The 16,563-nt window shown below is 40.9% G+C and overlaps 1 protein-coding gene across 2 annotated transcripts in view; it reads right to left on the bottom strand.

The window, feature by feature from the left end:
* Positions 1-5,653: 5,653 nt before the first annotated feature.
* The window catches only part of PDE10A (phosphodiesterase 10A), a 403,589-nt gene continuing 392,679 nt past the window's right edge, over positions 5,654-16,563 (bottom strand). For both annotated transcript variants that reach the window (XM_066605416.1, XM_066605417.1), the window contains 2 exons: positions 14,636-14,724; positions 5,654-6,863 (listed from right to left, as the gene is read on the bottom strand). In XM_066605416.1, the coding sequence (XP_066461513.1) occupies positions 6,752-6,863; positions 14,636-14,724 (201 nt within the window). In that variant the 3' untranslated portion in view covers positions 5,654-6,751. The remainder of the gene's footprint in view (positions 6,864-14,635; positions 14,725-16,563) is intronic.

Raw genomic sequence — 16,563 nt, 5'->3', positions numbered from 1 at the left:
AAGGGAAAAAAAGAGCCCTACACCAAAATCTGCATCTAAAACTGTAAGGGAGAATGTGCCTTCTGGTCAGTTTTTGGAGTCACCTATGCAGTCATTTTCAAAAAGTTTAGCTATAGGAGCTATACTGATAGTACACAGAAATGCATCAAACAGAAATCAATGCCACGTTAACCCATAATGACAGTACTGAGAATATAATGCACCTGCTGTTTAATGTTGCATTATAAATTTACAGATTAAAATAATTTTGGACAGTTTTGTGTCAGGTGTACTTTGGTCTTCATTGAAAGCACAATTCCATTCAGATCTTTAAAAAAAATCAATTTCCACAGTTGCATCAATAAGAGTCAGAGTTATAGCAGTGTCAATGCTTGAATGGGATTGAAAAGGGACACCATAAAGACTTACTCAGAACAGTTACCATGTTCTTGTTTGACTATATGTGGGAGGGACTTGCATACAGTTTAAGGGCTTTCATACGAGCGCATAAACTGTGACGTTTTTATGTAAATACGTCGGACCGTCAAAAATGGAACATACGTGACCGAAATATGGCCGGCGTACATACAGTGGCTAAAAAGATAGTTCTAGAACTATCTTTTGCCCAATATACGGCAGCAGCTCCCTTAGACTCTTATGGGAGCAGGGAAAAAAGGGAGCGGGAGGCATAGAAATGTCCAATGCTGCAAAAAGCCTGCAGGTGCCTCTATATAAACATTGGAAAGTATCCCAAAGATTTTTGCAGAGTGAGGGTTTTCCGGGGTGCGACGTTTTTTTTTCGCTAAAAACGTTGCTCCTGGTCGTGTGAATGGGCGAGAAAACGCTGGCCGCGTGCGTGGAAAAACGTTTATGCAATTTTACAGTGCAGCCGAGAAGATGTAAAAACGCATACAGCTGTGTGAAAGAGCCCTAAGGGTACTTTTACACGGGACAGAATATTCCACAACAGAATGGAACTCCGCATCCAAATCCACTCGTCTAACTGCAGATTTTGATGTGGAATTTGTCAGCAGGATTCTGCATCAAAATTCAGTGCGGATTTTGGTGCTGCATATTCTGCAATGCTATTATGGACCATTCCCCCCCATGTGAAAGCACCCTTACTCAACTGCACAACAAGATCATTCGTATGAAAGCATCTACCCAAAGAAAGAATTTGGATCTGTGACGCGAGTGCAATATGATGCAAGGTCTTCCCACTGAAAACAATGGGTGATGCAGGGGGTACGCCCAAAGATAGGGCGTGCTCCGAAGTGATGCGAGGCGGTTTTGATATTAATGGGGATATCGCATGTTGGCATATGCGATATCGGGCTGTGATTCATGGCCCGATATCACACTCGCCCATGTAAAGTTAGCCTTATTTGTACAGTGCCCAGATTACTTTTGGTAGTATGAGAAACTCGTTGTGAAACTCTAAAGCTAAGTCCACACAGGGCTGATTTCCAGTGGAATATATGCAGCGGGCATTCCGCTGCAGATCAGCCTCAGAAAGCCTGCCTCCAGATCCGAACCATTTGGTGCAGGTTTTATCGCAAATTCCTGTGTGGAATTCCCCCCAACTCATTGAGAGGTGGTAAATTCCGGCAGTGGAAACGGCGATAAAATTGACATGCTGCGTAATTTAATTCCGCACTACAGGTCACTCTCTGCACGGGTTTTGTGCAGGTTATTTCCATAGCTTGTGGAAGAGATTTTTGAAAATTCCCCTCGGACATGCGCATTACAGATTTCTTTTTCAAAACTTTTGTTTTTCCCGCACTGATGAGTTATGGTGCTTATAGGGCAGGGAATCCGATCAGCGGGAATCCGACCGAAAGTTCCCCACGATCAGCCCAGGATGGCCTGTCAGTCATCAACAGAAAAAGTGAGAGAGGTCCCAGAATACCCCTTTAAATACAGGATTAGAAAGGCAAAGTACTAACTCAGCTTTTTTTGCAGATAGGATCTACATTTAAACTATAAAATGGTGATCAAAATAAGCTAACCTTTTCTTTAGAGTATCCAATAAAGCCATGTTCAGACCTGGATGGGAGGCATACTTTGCAGCCTCTGGCACAGATCCAGCCCAAAATTGGACGATACAGCAAAGTATGCTGCCCATTATGTCTGGAAAAATGCCAGATGGCATGCTGGGAACCCAACTAACCTCATTATAGTTATATGGGTCAGACATGTGCCTTATCTGGTGGCTGCACTATTTTTGTTGTTCGGTTCCTATGACGGAGTCAAACAATGGAAATAAAAATGCTAGTGTGAAAGAAGCTTTAGAGGTCTTCAAGTATTTAAGTTCACTTTTTAGTGAATCTATTAAACAAAAACTGCAGACGTTGGATGCTAGAATCACAGTTTTCTTCACCAGAGCTATATATACTGGTGAAAAGTGGTACTTCCGAAACAGACTTCAATGAACTTAGTTCGGAATAAAATGGCTGCTTCACATTTTAAAAATATTACACAAAATCAACAAAAATCAAATTATGTAAACAGCTACAGGATCAGTAATCAGTGTAGGGTCATGATAAATGTGTATGATATACTTTAAGATATACTAAGTTAATTTGGTGCTTATCCCCCTCCCACCACAGACATGTAAAGAATCCTAGAGCTTGACCCTGGTTGTAAGGGCCCACTCACACAGCTGTATATCTGGGCTGTGTGCTGTCTGTGTATAGCATGAACAGCAGGCGGCCCCATAATATCCTTGATACATAGGCCACATTTTTCACAATGTTGCAACTCTCATATGGCCATTGGAAAACAGTCTTAGAGCTGTAACTAATTTATGGAACGTCTATTGTCATTAAAGGGAACCTGTCAGCACATTTAAGGCCATCCGACCTCCTCTACAACACCGACGTTACACTCATTCTTAAACTTATCTGAAAAAATAAGCTTTAAACATTTTGCGTGCGATATTCTAACTCTGACCAAGCAGTCCAGTGGGCGGGCCGGTTGGACAGTCTTGGCTGTCCAAAGTATGCTCCATAACATGTCAATAACATATGAGAAGCTATCCACATGGGAGATTGTGCCTCTTTTCATTTGGTCCTCTTCTGGGCATATTCAACATACTAATATGCGCATGTGCCAGGCCATGATCTCCTAGCTCACGCACAGGATTTCAATCACTCTGTGGATGGGGCCTTGTAGGTCATCCACATCATGCTGACACTGAAGGGCAGAGTTATGGGGTCTAGCGGACCACTCGGTCAGAATTCGAGTGGGAATTGTGACTGCAAGCTTAAGATAGTTATGAATATGCCTTTAACTTGGTAAGTGCTTTATAAGATGACTGTGTACTGTCTGAAGTAACTCAGAATAAAATGGTTAATGTGTAGAGATGAGCAAGTATACTCGCTAAGGCACATTACTCGAGCGAGTAGTGCCTTAGCCGAGTATCTCCCCGCTCGTCTCTAAAGATTCCGGGGCCGGCGCGGGTGACAGGCGAGTTGTGGCAGGGAGCGGGGAGGGAGAGAGGAAGTGAGAGAGATCTCCCCTCCGTTCCTCCCCGCTCTCCCCCGCCGCACCCGAATTTTTAGAGACGAGCGGGGAGATACTCGGCTAAGGCACTACTCGCTCGAGTAATGTGCCTTAGCGAGTATACTCACTCATCTCTATTAATATGTCAAATATGTACTATACAACTTTTGGATAATTTACTGTTTGTACAAGGCACCTTGCAACTCCTTAATATTGACCAGTGTATTCAGTCAAGGGTTTGGACTGATCTTGATTAGATCTGATCTTGTAGCAGTCACCAGCCAGCAAAATCCTTATCTTTTGCCCATGTGGCATACCAACAGACTTGTGTAAGAACTATTATCAGGTGGTGTAGGATACAGGGGTAGACAGTCCAGATCATCTACTACTGCCCTAACCAATATGTATTGCAGCCAATACTCTAACCATAACACAGCAGATACAAAATGGTATAAACAGCCAGTGCACATAATCTGTATACTGCCTAGGCTTATTTCATTTATGAATCACAAAGAAACCTAACACTGCAATACTTATCCTGTGCTGGTATTGAGGTACACCCTGTTGGTTGTTCAGAGCTGCATGCACAATTCTGCAGGCTTCAGAGTTGGACTGGTTTTTGTGATTTGCGTTCTTGAATGTGGAGTTTTTACATTAAGCACATTATAGTAATCATATGTAAAAAAAAAACAAAACTAAAGAACAACAAACCTTAACTTACAACACATTGGTTAACTCCTGGTCAAATAATATGTGCAAGCATTTCTGACTTTAATAGGTTTTGGTCAGTTTTACTCTCATACTGTATTAAAGCTTTTTAATCCAAAAGCAAAACTATAAAGTCCGCTCTAATATTACAGGCTGCCTGTGGTTCAGGCTGTATGAACATGGTGACAGGTTCTCTTTAACTGTATAAGAAGTTGTAATCTGCTACAATTTACCATACAGAGGGATAAAGTACAAAAGAAAGTATATCACATGATATACTGTTTTATAGAATGGGCGTGAATGACGATTATATGCCATTACATGCCTATACAATGGCATATCTTGGACATTTCCATCACTTTCCCATATACATCGGGAGATACGTTAGACATATACCTCTGATGGAAGCAAGAAAGATGTGGACAGAGTCTAATTTTGAGGGCATGTGTATGTAAACCAAGAGTTCAGTCTGAAAAGATAACAGAACAATATTCAATTTGCCTCGAGAAACTGTAATAATCCTATTTACAGTCTAACATAAAAAAAATAAAAGGTTTTATTGCATTTCATTCCACTGCAACCATGTTGTAATCTCAGGAGGGCTGTCACTATTACGTTGCAAACATGTTTAAAGTGATAACAATGGCCTCTGTTCTCATTTTCTAAGGTAATGGCATTACACAGTCAGATGATAATGAACATTCATCCAAATGTTTGTTCAGCCAATTACCTGCCCATGGGAAGGGGTTCCCAGTCAACCAACTGCTCGTTCGTTGAGTGATCACATCTTTTGTGCAGTACCATCATCCGTAGCATATTTCCTAGTGTAACTGGGCAGCAATGAAACCGTATGGGGACAAAACTGCATGACCAATTGTTTGTTCTACAAAGTGTCTGAATCGGTCTGTGTGAAGGCCAGTTAAACGAGTACCGATCTCGTTGATCAGCATTTGTTATACAGCTCACATCAAGCCATCTAAAAGGACCCGTAGTCTTAGTGCCAATAAATCTATCTTGCCACCTATGCAGATTAGAAGAGTCCTGGCTCCTGTTAATAACATGGGAAACTTGTGGGGCTGCCAAAAAGCTGCAAAAGTAATGTAGTGCCAGGATTCTTCTCTGCCCAGGACTGCATGCCTACTTGGCACAGATGGAAAGAAAGGCGTCGTCTACTGTAGGAATCAATTAACCTATAAGCCAAGTTACGAAAGGGGAGCAGGTAGCCTATGGCTTACAGGACATGCATACTCCCTTGTAATTCATAAGAGAGATCAGATTTTCTTCACTGTCATCCTGTAACTCCAATTGACAATTTGGCAGAAATCCTTTCCCATCGTAAATGGTAGTCAACACTGGTGGCACAACCAAAAAGTTACTGTAAATGTTCAGCCTGATGAGCTGTGCCAAGCATTACTTTTCATTCAACAAGTATTGACTCAGTACTAGCCCATTTGTGCCAAGCATTACTTTTCATTCAACAAGTATTGACTCAGTACTAGCCCATTTGTGACCGACTTGAGTTGCATTTGTTGAAGGGTTAATTGCATAATCTGAAATATGTGCCATGCTAGTCTGTCTTGCAGGTTACACATATAGTAATGTTATGCTGGACTTTGTTCATAAGGGGACATCCACCACTGCCTAATCTCTATACAACTCGGAAACCACCAAGTTAGTATCTACAGTGAGAAGCTGGATTACATTGTATATTGTATGTATAAACGGCACCCTCAATAAAATGGAATATCAACAAGTTCATTGGTCGATCAACAGACATTCTACTTTCCTTACATGTGTGAGTGTGGTGGAGGGGTAATTAGGCTGGCTCAGTAGCCATTTTCCATTCCCTGTACATAAGGCCACGCATTCTATGTCCTATAGCTTTATAACTACAGACTATTACGTTATATGTCCAATATTCAAATGTTCAACTTAAATTCATCTCATCTTCCTGCATGTGAAAGCTGAATATGTGAAGTGAAAAATGCACCATTAATGAAGACCTGATAGGTTACAAATGTACATCCCAGATGCATTGAAGTCTTTACATGCAGTTCTGCAGACCTCATTGTAAAAACAAGTGCTCATATTAACCTACATACAGTACAAAATATACATAGTTAACAGCCAAACCTTTCACAGGTTTACTAAGTGCCAATAATTCTCGCAATGCCCCTCAAAAAAGGACCAACTAAGAATTCTTTCTAAAAAGAAAAACACTTTGCCTTAATCAAAGCTCATACAACTACAACCTTTGAATATTTGATGCGATATTCTGCAATGTGATTTTAGTGCTCAGTAATATGTACTCTTTCTCCAGTACCCGGTAGACCTTAAAGCAAAAGCTACCCAAAGAGGAGATACGCAGCTAACAAAAGTAGCTAGAAGCTTTACAACACAGTCGTTTTCTAAATAAGGGCCTGTGATAACATAGGTTTACTTAGATTTAGAATAAAAAAAGGATAGTTAAATAAGGAAAATATGAAAAATGTGTATTGTTCTATAAAGTTTGTGATCTCCCTTCTGTGGTGCTCGATGCCCTTTTTTATGCCACTGTTGATCAGTCGTCAATCTTAACAGGAAGAGAATCTGATGAATCTGTTGGCTGGGTGGGAATCCACATTGTGGTATCTTCTCCCCTGGACACTTTCTCCCACTGGTTAAGATTATCCCTAGACAACAGATAAAAGACAAAAAAGGAGTGAGAACACTTTTTTGAAATTAAAGCGTAAGTACACATTAAAAATAAACATTAGCTATGGTATAACAAAGTTTGTAGTGCATATTCATTACTATGAGGCCTCAGTCACACGGGCGTAAATACGCGCGTTAAAAAAACGCGTGACCATGTCCATTGCCACCAATATGTTCTATCTTTTGTAGGTGCGTTTTTACGCGCTTATATACGCGCGTAAAAACGCCCATGGGTTTTTAAGCGCGTATATACACGCGTATTTACGCCCGTGTGACTAAGGCCTGAATCTTAGAAGCAGTTTTCGACAATCCAGTAGGTTGTGCTCATCTAATAACTTGTAGTGGCTCACATTTTATGTGTGCAGCAATTTCACCAATAATCAGGATCGTCAATCATCCACAAATGAATACAAATGCGATTTTTTTTTTAAGACGTCAAGGTAAATTTTGCGCGTGTGCGCGCACACACACACACACACACACACAGTTGACAATGAAGAGAAATATATCTACCTACCGTTCTGTGCCAACAGGTTCTTTTTAATATACAAGGTGTGAGCTAGATTGTATTATAATAATGATGCTATGTCACCATTTATTGAGAGCTGTGCTTGATTCAATGTCTCGACATAAGTTGTCCGCTATTATTGTTGTTGGTAAGTTGCTGGCTTTTTGACCAGGTCAGGTTAATTTGACTGTAACAATTATTTTACAATGACAGTACAATTTACACTACCAGACCTGGATCAGGATATCAGTGAGCTACTGGACAGTTTGTGAAACTACTTGGTCCAGAAGTTTTCAATTTGATTCAGGTTTGGGCAACATGAAGGCCAGTCAATGACAAATGCCTTTGTCATCCAGGAACTGGCTACAAAAGGTCGGGTATTGTCCTGCAGCACAAGGAGGCCAGGGTCCATTGCATCAAATAAAGTCTGAAAATGTCTCCGATGATTTCATCTTCGTACCGGACAGTTTGTCCAACCCTCCACTGACCCACCACCATACTGGTCATGCAGGATGATGTTGCAAGTGGCATCATGTTCCCCACTAAGTCTCCAGACTCTTTCACAACTATCATAAGTACCCAATGTGAACCTGCTCTTATGTGTGAAGAGAAAGGGGCGCCAATGGTGGACATGCCAGTTTTGGTGTTCTCTGGTGAATGCCAACTGAGCTGTGCAGTGCGGGGCTATCAACACAGGTTCCACTACAGGACATTAGGCTCTTATGCCACCCTCAAGGAGTCTTTATGACAGTTTGGTCAGAAACATGAAGACCAGAAGCCCAATGGAGATCATTCTGCTCTGTTACTCCAGTTTCTCCTTGCACAAAGAAACATACACCGGTCCTGATGCTGAGTTAATGTTCTTCTATGGTCCAGTCTAGCTCTCCTTGTCTAATGGACCGTGTCTTGGTACCTGCTCCATGCTTGAATCTGTGCTAGGAGACATAGCAAACCTTGCAATGGCACATACAGATGTGCCATCGTAAAGAAGCAGGACTACCTGTGCAACTTGATTGGGATACAGGTACCGCCCTATGCTATCAGCAGAGACAAGAAAACTAGCAAAATGCAAAACTAAAGCAAAACCATTTCCTTTTTGGAGGTTGCCTTGCTGTTGCCGCTCCAGTGCACCTATTGTCACTTTCAATTGATTCACAAGTGCTTATGCTTTCTAACTGAACAGATTGCTATTCCTGAAGTTTAAGTATGCTTTAAACCTTCAAAATGAGAGGGGTTTTTTTGTACCCACCTTCGAGGAACTATAACATCTAACTTTTTCCACCAACAAAGCCAAATGAGGGCTTGCATTTTGCAAGGTTGTATTTTTAATGATACAATTTAATGTACAATATATGGAAAAACTTCACAGTGCAGTAAAAAAATTTTTTCTATGGGTCAGTACAATTATAGCAATACCCAATTTTGTAGTTTTTTTTAAGCTTTCTCTTTTTTAATAAAGTAAATAATATTTTTTCTTAAAAAGTGCTTTCTGTCGCCATATTGTGAGGCCTGCAACTTTGTTCGAGTGTTCAGTGTGAGGTCTCCCACACACTTGCGTTTTTTTAACACAATTGTCACTGGGACTTTCTAATGTTAAAAACACGTCGCACAAAAATTGCAAAGCACAAACTTGCGATGCGGTTTTAACATTAGAAAGACCCATTGACAATCACGTTAAAAAAACGCAGCGTGAAAAAAAAAAACAAGTGTGTTGGAGCCCTTAGAGCATGTTTTTGCAAGGCAAATTGTTGTTTTTATCATTACTATTTTGGCAAAACACATGTCTTTTTGATCACTTATTAAAATTTTGGGGGAGCCGAAAAAACCAAAAAAACCAAAAACTCAATTCTGGCATTCTGTCTTTTTTATGCCCTTCACCGTGCAGGAAAAATATTGTGATATATTTTAATAGTTCGGACTTATGTGCATGGCAATACCAAATATGTGAGGTTTTTTAATGGTTTAAATTTTTTATGGGGTAACAGGAAAAGGGAGTTTTAACTTATAATATTTTTCCATTTTTTCCCACTATTAAAAAGAAAAAATATATATATTTTATTTTTTATACTTTCAATTTATTTACACAGCGGACTTGAATTTTTGACCATTTGCTGTTGCCTCTCAAGCCCTGCCATGAGCAGAATTTGATAGGAATTTGTGTGTTGTAGCCTTCAGTAACATCAAATTAGCTCCCTTCCTGCTGACTGTTTAGAAGCGTGGGCAGAGCTAGCTGAGATTGCAGCAGTTATTGGCGGCTGTCAGAAAAAGCTGGTAACCACACGGTATGGAGTGAATTCGGTGTGAGAAATGCAGTTAACGGTAGTTATATGCAGAAACGCCACTAGGAAGTCAGAACCAGACACTCCCAATCTAATCACCAATATCTCCAAAGAAAAAGTGGCAGCATAAGTGATGCAAAAAGATATAAAAGTCCTTTTTTTATTCCTCCATCATACACGACGTTTCAACCTATGCAGTCTTTGTCAAGCTTGCATCGCTTATGCTGCCACTTTTTCTTTGGAGATATTGGGCCATACACACTTTATGACTGCTCAACGTAAATTTACATTAAGCAGTTGTGAAGTAGTTAAGTGTTCCCTTAATTTTTATGAGCAGTGCACCTTTGCCCACATAGTTCCTTGGTTTCCATATCACCTGGGAGCAATTATTGTAAAAGACAGACATACTATGAATCTTTTAGAATCAAAAGGCACTATAGAACAAATTTAATAGGCAGCATGGAGTTACAACAGACTGAATGTAAGCAGCGCCAGCCTTAAGAGTGCACAACCTATTGTGACTGCTCTACAAATCCTGTGATTTGTAATCACATTCCCTAGCTTTATGGAACGCTCTGCCTGAGGAGGTGGGGATAGTAAACTCGATAAAAGAGTTTAAAAGAAGTAAAATGACCTCCCACTGACCTTATCCCAACCCCTAACATCTTTGCCGAACCTAATGTCTGTATTAGACACCTAGGCCGGTGACTCGGGTCTCCAAGTGAATATTGATAAGTCAGAAATAGTCTTCATTATTATCCCAGAGCATTTAAAAAAAATGGTTAATCTTAACTTCCAATTCCAGCATAAACAACACTACATAAGATACCTAGGTATCAATCTGACCACCTCAATACACTCCCTGTATAAATGGAATCATCCTTCTCTACTAATGAAAATAGCATCGGATCTGTTAAAATGGGATAAGCCCTACCTGTCCTGGGTGGGTAGAATTAATGCAATTAAAATGGTCACTTTTCCACGGGCATTATATCTTTTTAGATCTTTACCAATACCCATTCCTTTGCCCACTCTCCACAATTTCCAGCGCACTATATTTAATTTCATCAGGGTCAATAAACGTTCAATGATTAAGCACACTGTAATGCACTACCACCGGCGACTGGGTGGTCTCTGAGGGCCCAATTTAGGTAAATATTAGAAATCAGCGTGCATAGCCTAATGGGCAGTATATTTGGGTAACACAAATGGCCCGCTCTGGGTGGACATTGAAAAACGACACATGAATCCATACCATTCTTAACATGGTATATAGAACCCCTTTCCCCAGGATTGCTTCAGATGAACGCCCTCTCATATTATCCCATACCCCCTCCTACTGAGGAGAAGTATGCGATTCAAGTACAATCTATCTTCTAAAACCTCCCCGATGCTAGCAATGATCCCTAACCCGCAGTTCTCACCAAGTCTAGACCTATCCCGTTTCACATGGTGGAGATGTAATCAGATCACTGCATTATGTTACTTCTACAATAAGTCAAAACTTTTTACCATACAACACTTTATAGCCACATTCAAACTCCCTACACAGGAATACCTATGGATCAACCAGGTGTTCCGCTTTGTCCACTTCCTATCTTGAACCACACCCCCCCTTATTCCCCAAACCCACTCCATTTGAAAATCTATGTGCTAATGACCCCTCTAAGAGAGGAAGCCTCTTATATCTTTATAGCATGCTAAACCAACCTGGGGTTTGGTAAAACCTACTGTTTTGAGGTGGGAGGAGGACTTGGGGATGGAGATGTCTTCAGAGAGTCACTCTTATGGAAACTGCAGTTAACATATTACATAGAAGTTATTTAGTACCACAGAGAGTGCACCATCTGTACCCATCCTCCTCCCCACTCGGCTTTCGAGGATACCAAGAGATAGAGAATATGCTCCATACCTGGTGGTCATGCCTGGAGGTAGATAGATCGTGGTCACAAGTCTGTAATTTATTAAACCATCTGTCTGTGGGTCCGATAACTAAATCTCCTACGGTCTTCCTCTTAGGAAATCATCCACCAAGCCTTAAATTTAGAGCCCACAAGCTCATTCGACTTATTTGTATGGCAACAAGGATACATATCGCTTCCAAATGGAAATCCTTTAATTTCTGCTTCCCTGAGGTGATTAATGGAATATCTACAAATATGCTATTTGAAAGAATTCTGAACGGATTCCTTAACCAATTTTCTTAACACTTGGCAACCGTGGATTGACTACCTAGAAATCCCACCTCTACGGTACAATATAGCTTTTTACCTAATCATCCCTCCAGAAACCAGCTCCGATTATTTACCAGGCAGAAACTGGGAAATAGATATGGATTCTTGACAACCCTCTGTTTTGTTTCCTTTGTTACCCCTTTCCAGTACTCTATATACGCAAGTACAATGTTATTGAGGCTGCTTCCACATGGACTATAGTGATATCGCAGTTACAAAATAAATATGTACACGCGATTTTGTAGTGTCAGTGATGCTTTTCTCTTGGAAAAAATGTAGCATTGAACAATTTTGTAGCGAGAAAGTTAATAGGACTTTCTAAGATTAAAAATAAAATAAAATAAAAAAAATCACATCGCATGAAAATCGCAAGTTCGTGCTATGCGATAAACAAGGAGGCTCCATAGGGAAACATGGGCTACAAAAAAAAAAAACCGCAAATCGCAGCTGTATAGAGCATGCCGTGATTTTGTAGTCTTGCAAGGTAGCAAGCTACAAAACATCAGTACTATTTTTGTGAAAATTCTCAATAAAAACCTGTTCAAAAACTAAGCGAGTTTGAGTGTTGGAATATTATATTCAGAACTTGCTTCAGAACGGTTGTTGACCCAGGGATTATTCTGATTTGGAGTTGGGAAGAATTTTTTTCCCTTAACCCCTTAATGACATGGCCTATTTTGGCGTTGAGGACCAAGCGATTTTTTGGTATTTTTCCATCTCCATTTTTCAAAAGCCATAACTTTTTTATTTTTCCGTGGACGCGGCCGTGTAAGGGCTTGTTTTTTGCGTGGCGATCTGTAGTTTTTATCGGTGCCACTTTTGGGTATATAGACAATATCGTAAATTTTTTATTTTTTTTTTTTAATGATAACAGGGAGAGAAAACGCATCAATTCTGCCATATATTTTTTTTTTTTTTTTTACAGCGTTAATCATGCAGCATAAATGACACACTAAAATTTTTCTGCGGGTCGGTACGGTAACAACGATACCAAAATTGTTATATTTTTTTTAGGTTTTTACACTTTTTTGCAATAAAACCCCCTTTTTTTGGAAATCTTTTTTTTTTCTCTATAGCTGCATTCAAAGTCCTGTAACTTTTTTATTTTTCTATGTACGGAGCTCTTTAAGGGCTTATTTTTTGCGAGACGAGCTGTAGTTTTTATTGGTACCATTTTGGGAAATGTACGGCTTTTTTGATCACTTTTATTGCATTTTTTGTGAGGCAAAATGCTAAAAATTAGCATTTTGCCTCTGTTTTTTAGTGTTTTTTTTTACGCTTTTTGTCGTACAAAATAAAAAGCGTGTTCAACTTTTTGTACACATCATTACGGACGCGTCAATACCCAATATGTGGGGTTTTAGTTTTTTTTCCCTTTTTTTATGCTAATATTAGAAAAAGCATAAAAAAAGGGGTTTTTTACATTTTTTTTTTTACATTTTTCTTTTTTTTACACTTTTCTTTTCTTTTTTTTATACTATTTGAGTCCCTCTGAGGGACTTACATCACTGTGCCTATGATCGCTGTCATAAGGCATGGCAGAGCTACTGCTCTGCCATGCCTTATCGCTTGTACAGCGATTATAGGCACAGGCAATACAGGACGCCAGTGTCTGGCGTCCTGTTGCCATGGTGACAGGCCGGGCTCTCGCGATAACATCGCGAGTTCCGGCCGGAGACACACAGGGATCGCGATCCCTCTGTGAACTCTTTCCCTGCCGCGATCTACTTAGATCGCGGCAGGGAAGGGGTTAACAGCGGCGGGCGCATCTCCGATGTCCCCCCGCTGTTGGAGCGGGACGCCGGCTGTGACTGACAGCCGGCTCCCGCTGCGGGATAGCGCGGGATCACATGTGATCCCGTGCTATCTCCAGGACGTACCAGGTACGTCATGTTGCGGGAAGTACCAGGCTGCCATGACGTACCAGGTACGTCCAGGAGCGGGAAGGAGTTAAATAGAGAATTGGCTTCTACTACATAATTTTTTTTGCTTTTCTTTGGATGAGCATTGGGTGGGAAATAGACTGAACTGGATGGACATGTGTATTTTTTCATCTAACTTAGGGCAGACAATCACTGGCGTTTTTTTCTCCACTGCGCTGCGAGAGTAAAAGGAAAAGTCTTGCAGCGCAGTGCAAGAAAAAAACCGGCATCACGCCGGGATATCGCCAGTGTTTTCAATGGGGCCAGTGGCAGCAGCGCTAGCCCCATTGAAAAGAAATGGAGAATGCCGCGGACTTCTGTCACAACTGTCACAGCTGTGGCAGAAGTGCCGAATGATATCCCATTGCTTTCAATAGGATCGGCACTGCTGCCGGTCCCATTGAAAGCATTGCTTTCTGGCAAGCCCCGCAGTATGATTATCAGGGAAGGGCTTGAAATATAAGCCCTTCCCTGAAAATAATCAATAAGTGGTAAAAAAAATTCAGACGCGTCCTCCGGCTGGCTCCCCGGCACTGCTGTCCAGCGCTGTCAGCAGGCGGGGATTTAAAAATCCCCACCTCCTGAAAGTGCTGTGCTGATTGGCTGAGTGCTTAGCCAATAGCAGCTAGTGCTTAGCTATTGGCTGAGCACTCAGCCAATTACAGATAGTGTTTAGCTATTTATTCATGAATAGCACTATCTTAGCTATTCGGAGCTGTACAGCCTTCAATCAGAATGTCTTCAGACGTCAGACAGTGGATTGGAAAGGGTTAATGTCAACATGGGTTGGCATAAAATTGTGGTTACCTGCATGCACTAAGAAGTGGTCTTGTTGTAGGAAATATCTGTGATAACGTTGTGTAGCAAGGAATAGCTACTGCATTGTAGAATCCAATCTATACAAATGAAACAGACATGTCAGTATATTCGAACAGAAAGAAAAACATTTGTCCATTACACGCTCACAGACTTGCAGGAATGCTGCCTTCTGATAGGTGGCGCTGCAGAGGTATTGTTCCATCTACCTCCTTTAAACTCACAGATTACATGAATCCAACTCTACATGAATGAAGTACATTGATGATCTAGTTAACTGTCATTTTTAGTGGTGGTGGGTGGGGGTCAAACTGTGTTGGTATCTAAGGGGGCTCTACAAATGCAACAAGGAATCCAAGAATTAATCCTGCAAAATCTACCCATCAAATAGTGCTAATCACTAAACAGCAGATTTCACCCCTATATAAGGCATTTTTGTACTCAGGAGAAATTGGGTAGCAAATTTTGGTGTATTTTATTTCCTACTGCCCTCGTCAACATGAAAGATTTACGGCTAAAACTGCATTTTATTGGAAAAAATTTTAATTTTTCATTTTCACAGCCCAATGTTAACAAATTCCACAAAACACCTGTGGGGTCAAAATGCTCAGTACGTTCTATTGATAAATTTCCTGATGGCTCTAGTTTTCAAAATGAGGTATTTTGAGTGTTTCTTATGTCTTGGCATCTTAAGGCCTCATGTCCACAGGGAAAATCAGATCCGCTGCGGATTTGTAACGCGGATTTGGGCTGCGGATGCACTGTAATTGTCTTTATTTTTCATGCGAGAGATCAATTGAGCTATGTGCTCTATGAGCTCCCGCACGCGTGATCCGCACTAAAATGGAGCATGTCCATTTTTTTCATGCTCCAGAAATTTTTTAACCATCCGCGGGTATTTATCTACCCGCGGGTGGTCAATGCATTCCTATGGGACGCGGATCCGCGGAAAAACGCTGCAGATTTTAATTCTTATTTTCCCCGTGGACATGAGGCCTAAAGGCCTCTGCAAACCTGAAATGGGGCATAGAAAATGTCCCAATAAAAAGGAGACACCGAAATCCACAAGGTGCTTCCTTTACTTCTGAGGTCTTTTTGAGTCATGTTACATACTAAGGCCAAATTTCAGATATTTCTGAGAACTGCAGGTTATGGGTAACCTATATTGAGATTAGTTTCTCTGATAACTCTGGCTGTGTTACAGAAAAAATATAGTTGGACATTGAAACTCTGCAAAATATTTGAAACATTTAAATGTCACCTCCACTTTGCTTTAATTCCTGTGAAACACATAAAGGTCTAACAAACTTCCTAAATGTGGTTTTGAGGACTATTAGGGGTGCAGGTTTATAATGGGGTGATTTATGGGGAGTTCTAATATACAGACCCCCTCAAACCCACTTCACCACTAAACTGGTCCAAAATTGAAAATATGCTGCTACACTTATAGGCCTGTAACATCATGAAAAAATAAAGTCAAAATGTTATGCCAAAATAAAGCAGACATATGTTAAATGTTATTAATAGAGATGAGCGAACGCGTTCATCCGAGCTTGATATTCGTGCGAATATTAGGGTGTTCGGGATGTTCGTTATTCGTAACGAACACCATGCGGTGTTCTGGTTACTTTCACTTCCTTCCCTGAGACGTTAGCGCGCTTTTCTGGCCAATTGAAAGACAGGGAAGGCATTACAACTTCCCCCTGCAACGTTTAAGCCCTATACCACCCCCCTGCTGTGAGTGGCTGGCGAGATCAGGTGTTCGCCTAATATAAAAGTCGGCCCCTCCCGCGGCTCGCCTCAGATGCGGTGTGAGTTAGATGAGGGACAGTGCTGTTTATACCGGAGCTGCTGTAGGGAAAGAATTGGTAGTTAGTGTAGGCTTCAAGACCCCCCAAAGGTCCTTATTAGAGCCACTG

The sequence above is a fragment of the Eleutherodactylus coqui genome, chromosome 1 (genome assembly GCF_035609145.1).
Source record: "Eleutherodactylus coqui strain aEleCoq1 chromosome 1, aEleCoq1.hap1, whole genome shotgun sequence".
Taxonomy (NCBI): domain Eukaryota; kingdom Metazoa; phylum Chordata; class Amphibia; order Anura; family Eleutherodactylidae; genus Eleutherodactylus; species Eleutherodactylus coqui.
Note: the sequence above shows the minus strand (reverse complement) of the source record. Positions and strands in the feature narration are given on the sequence as shown.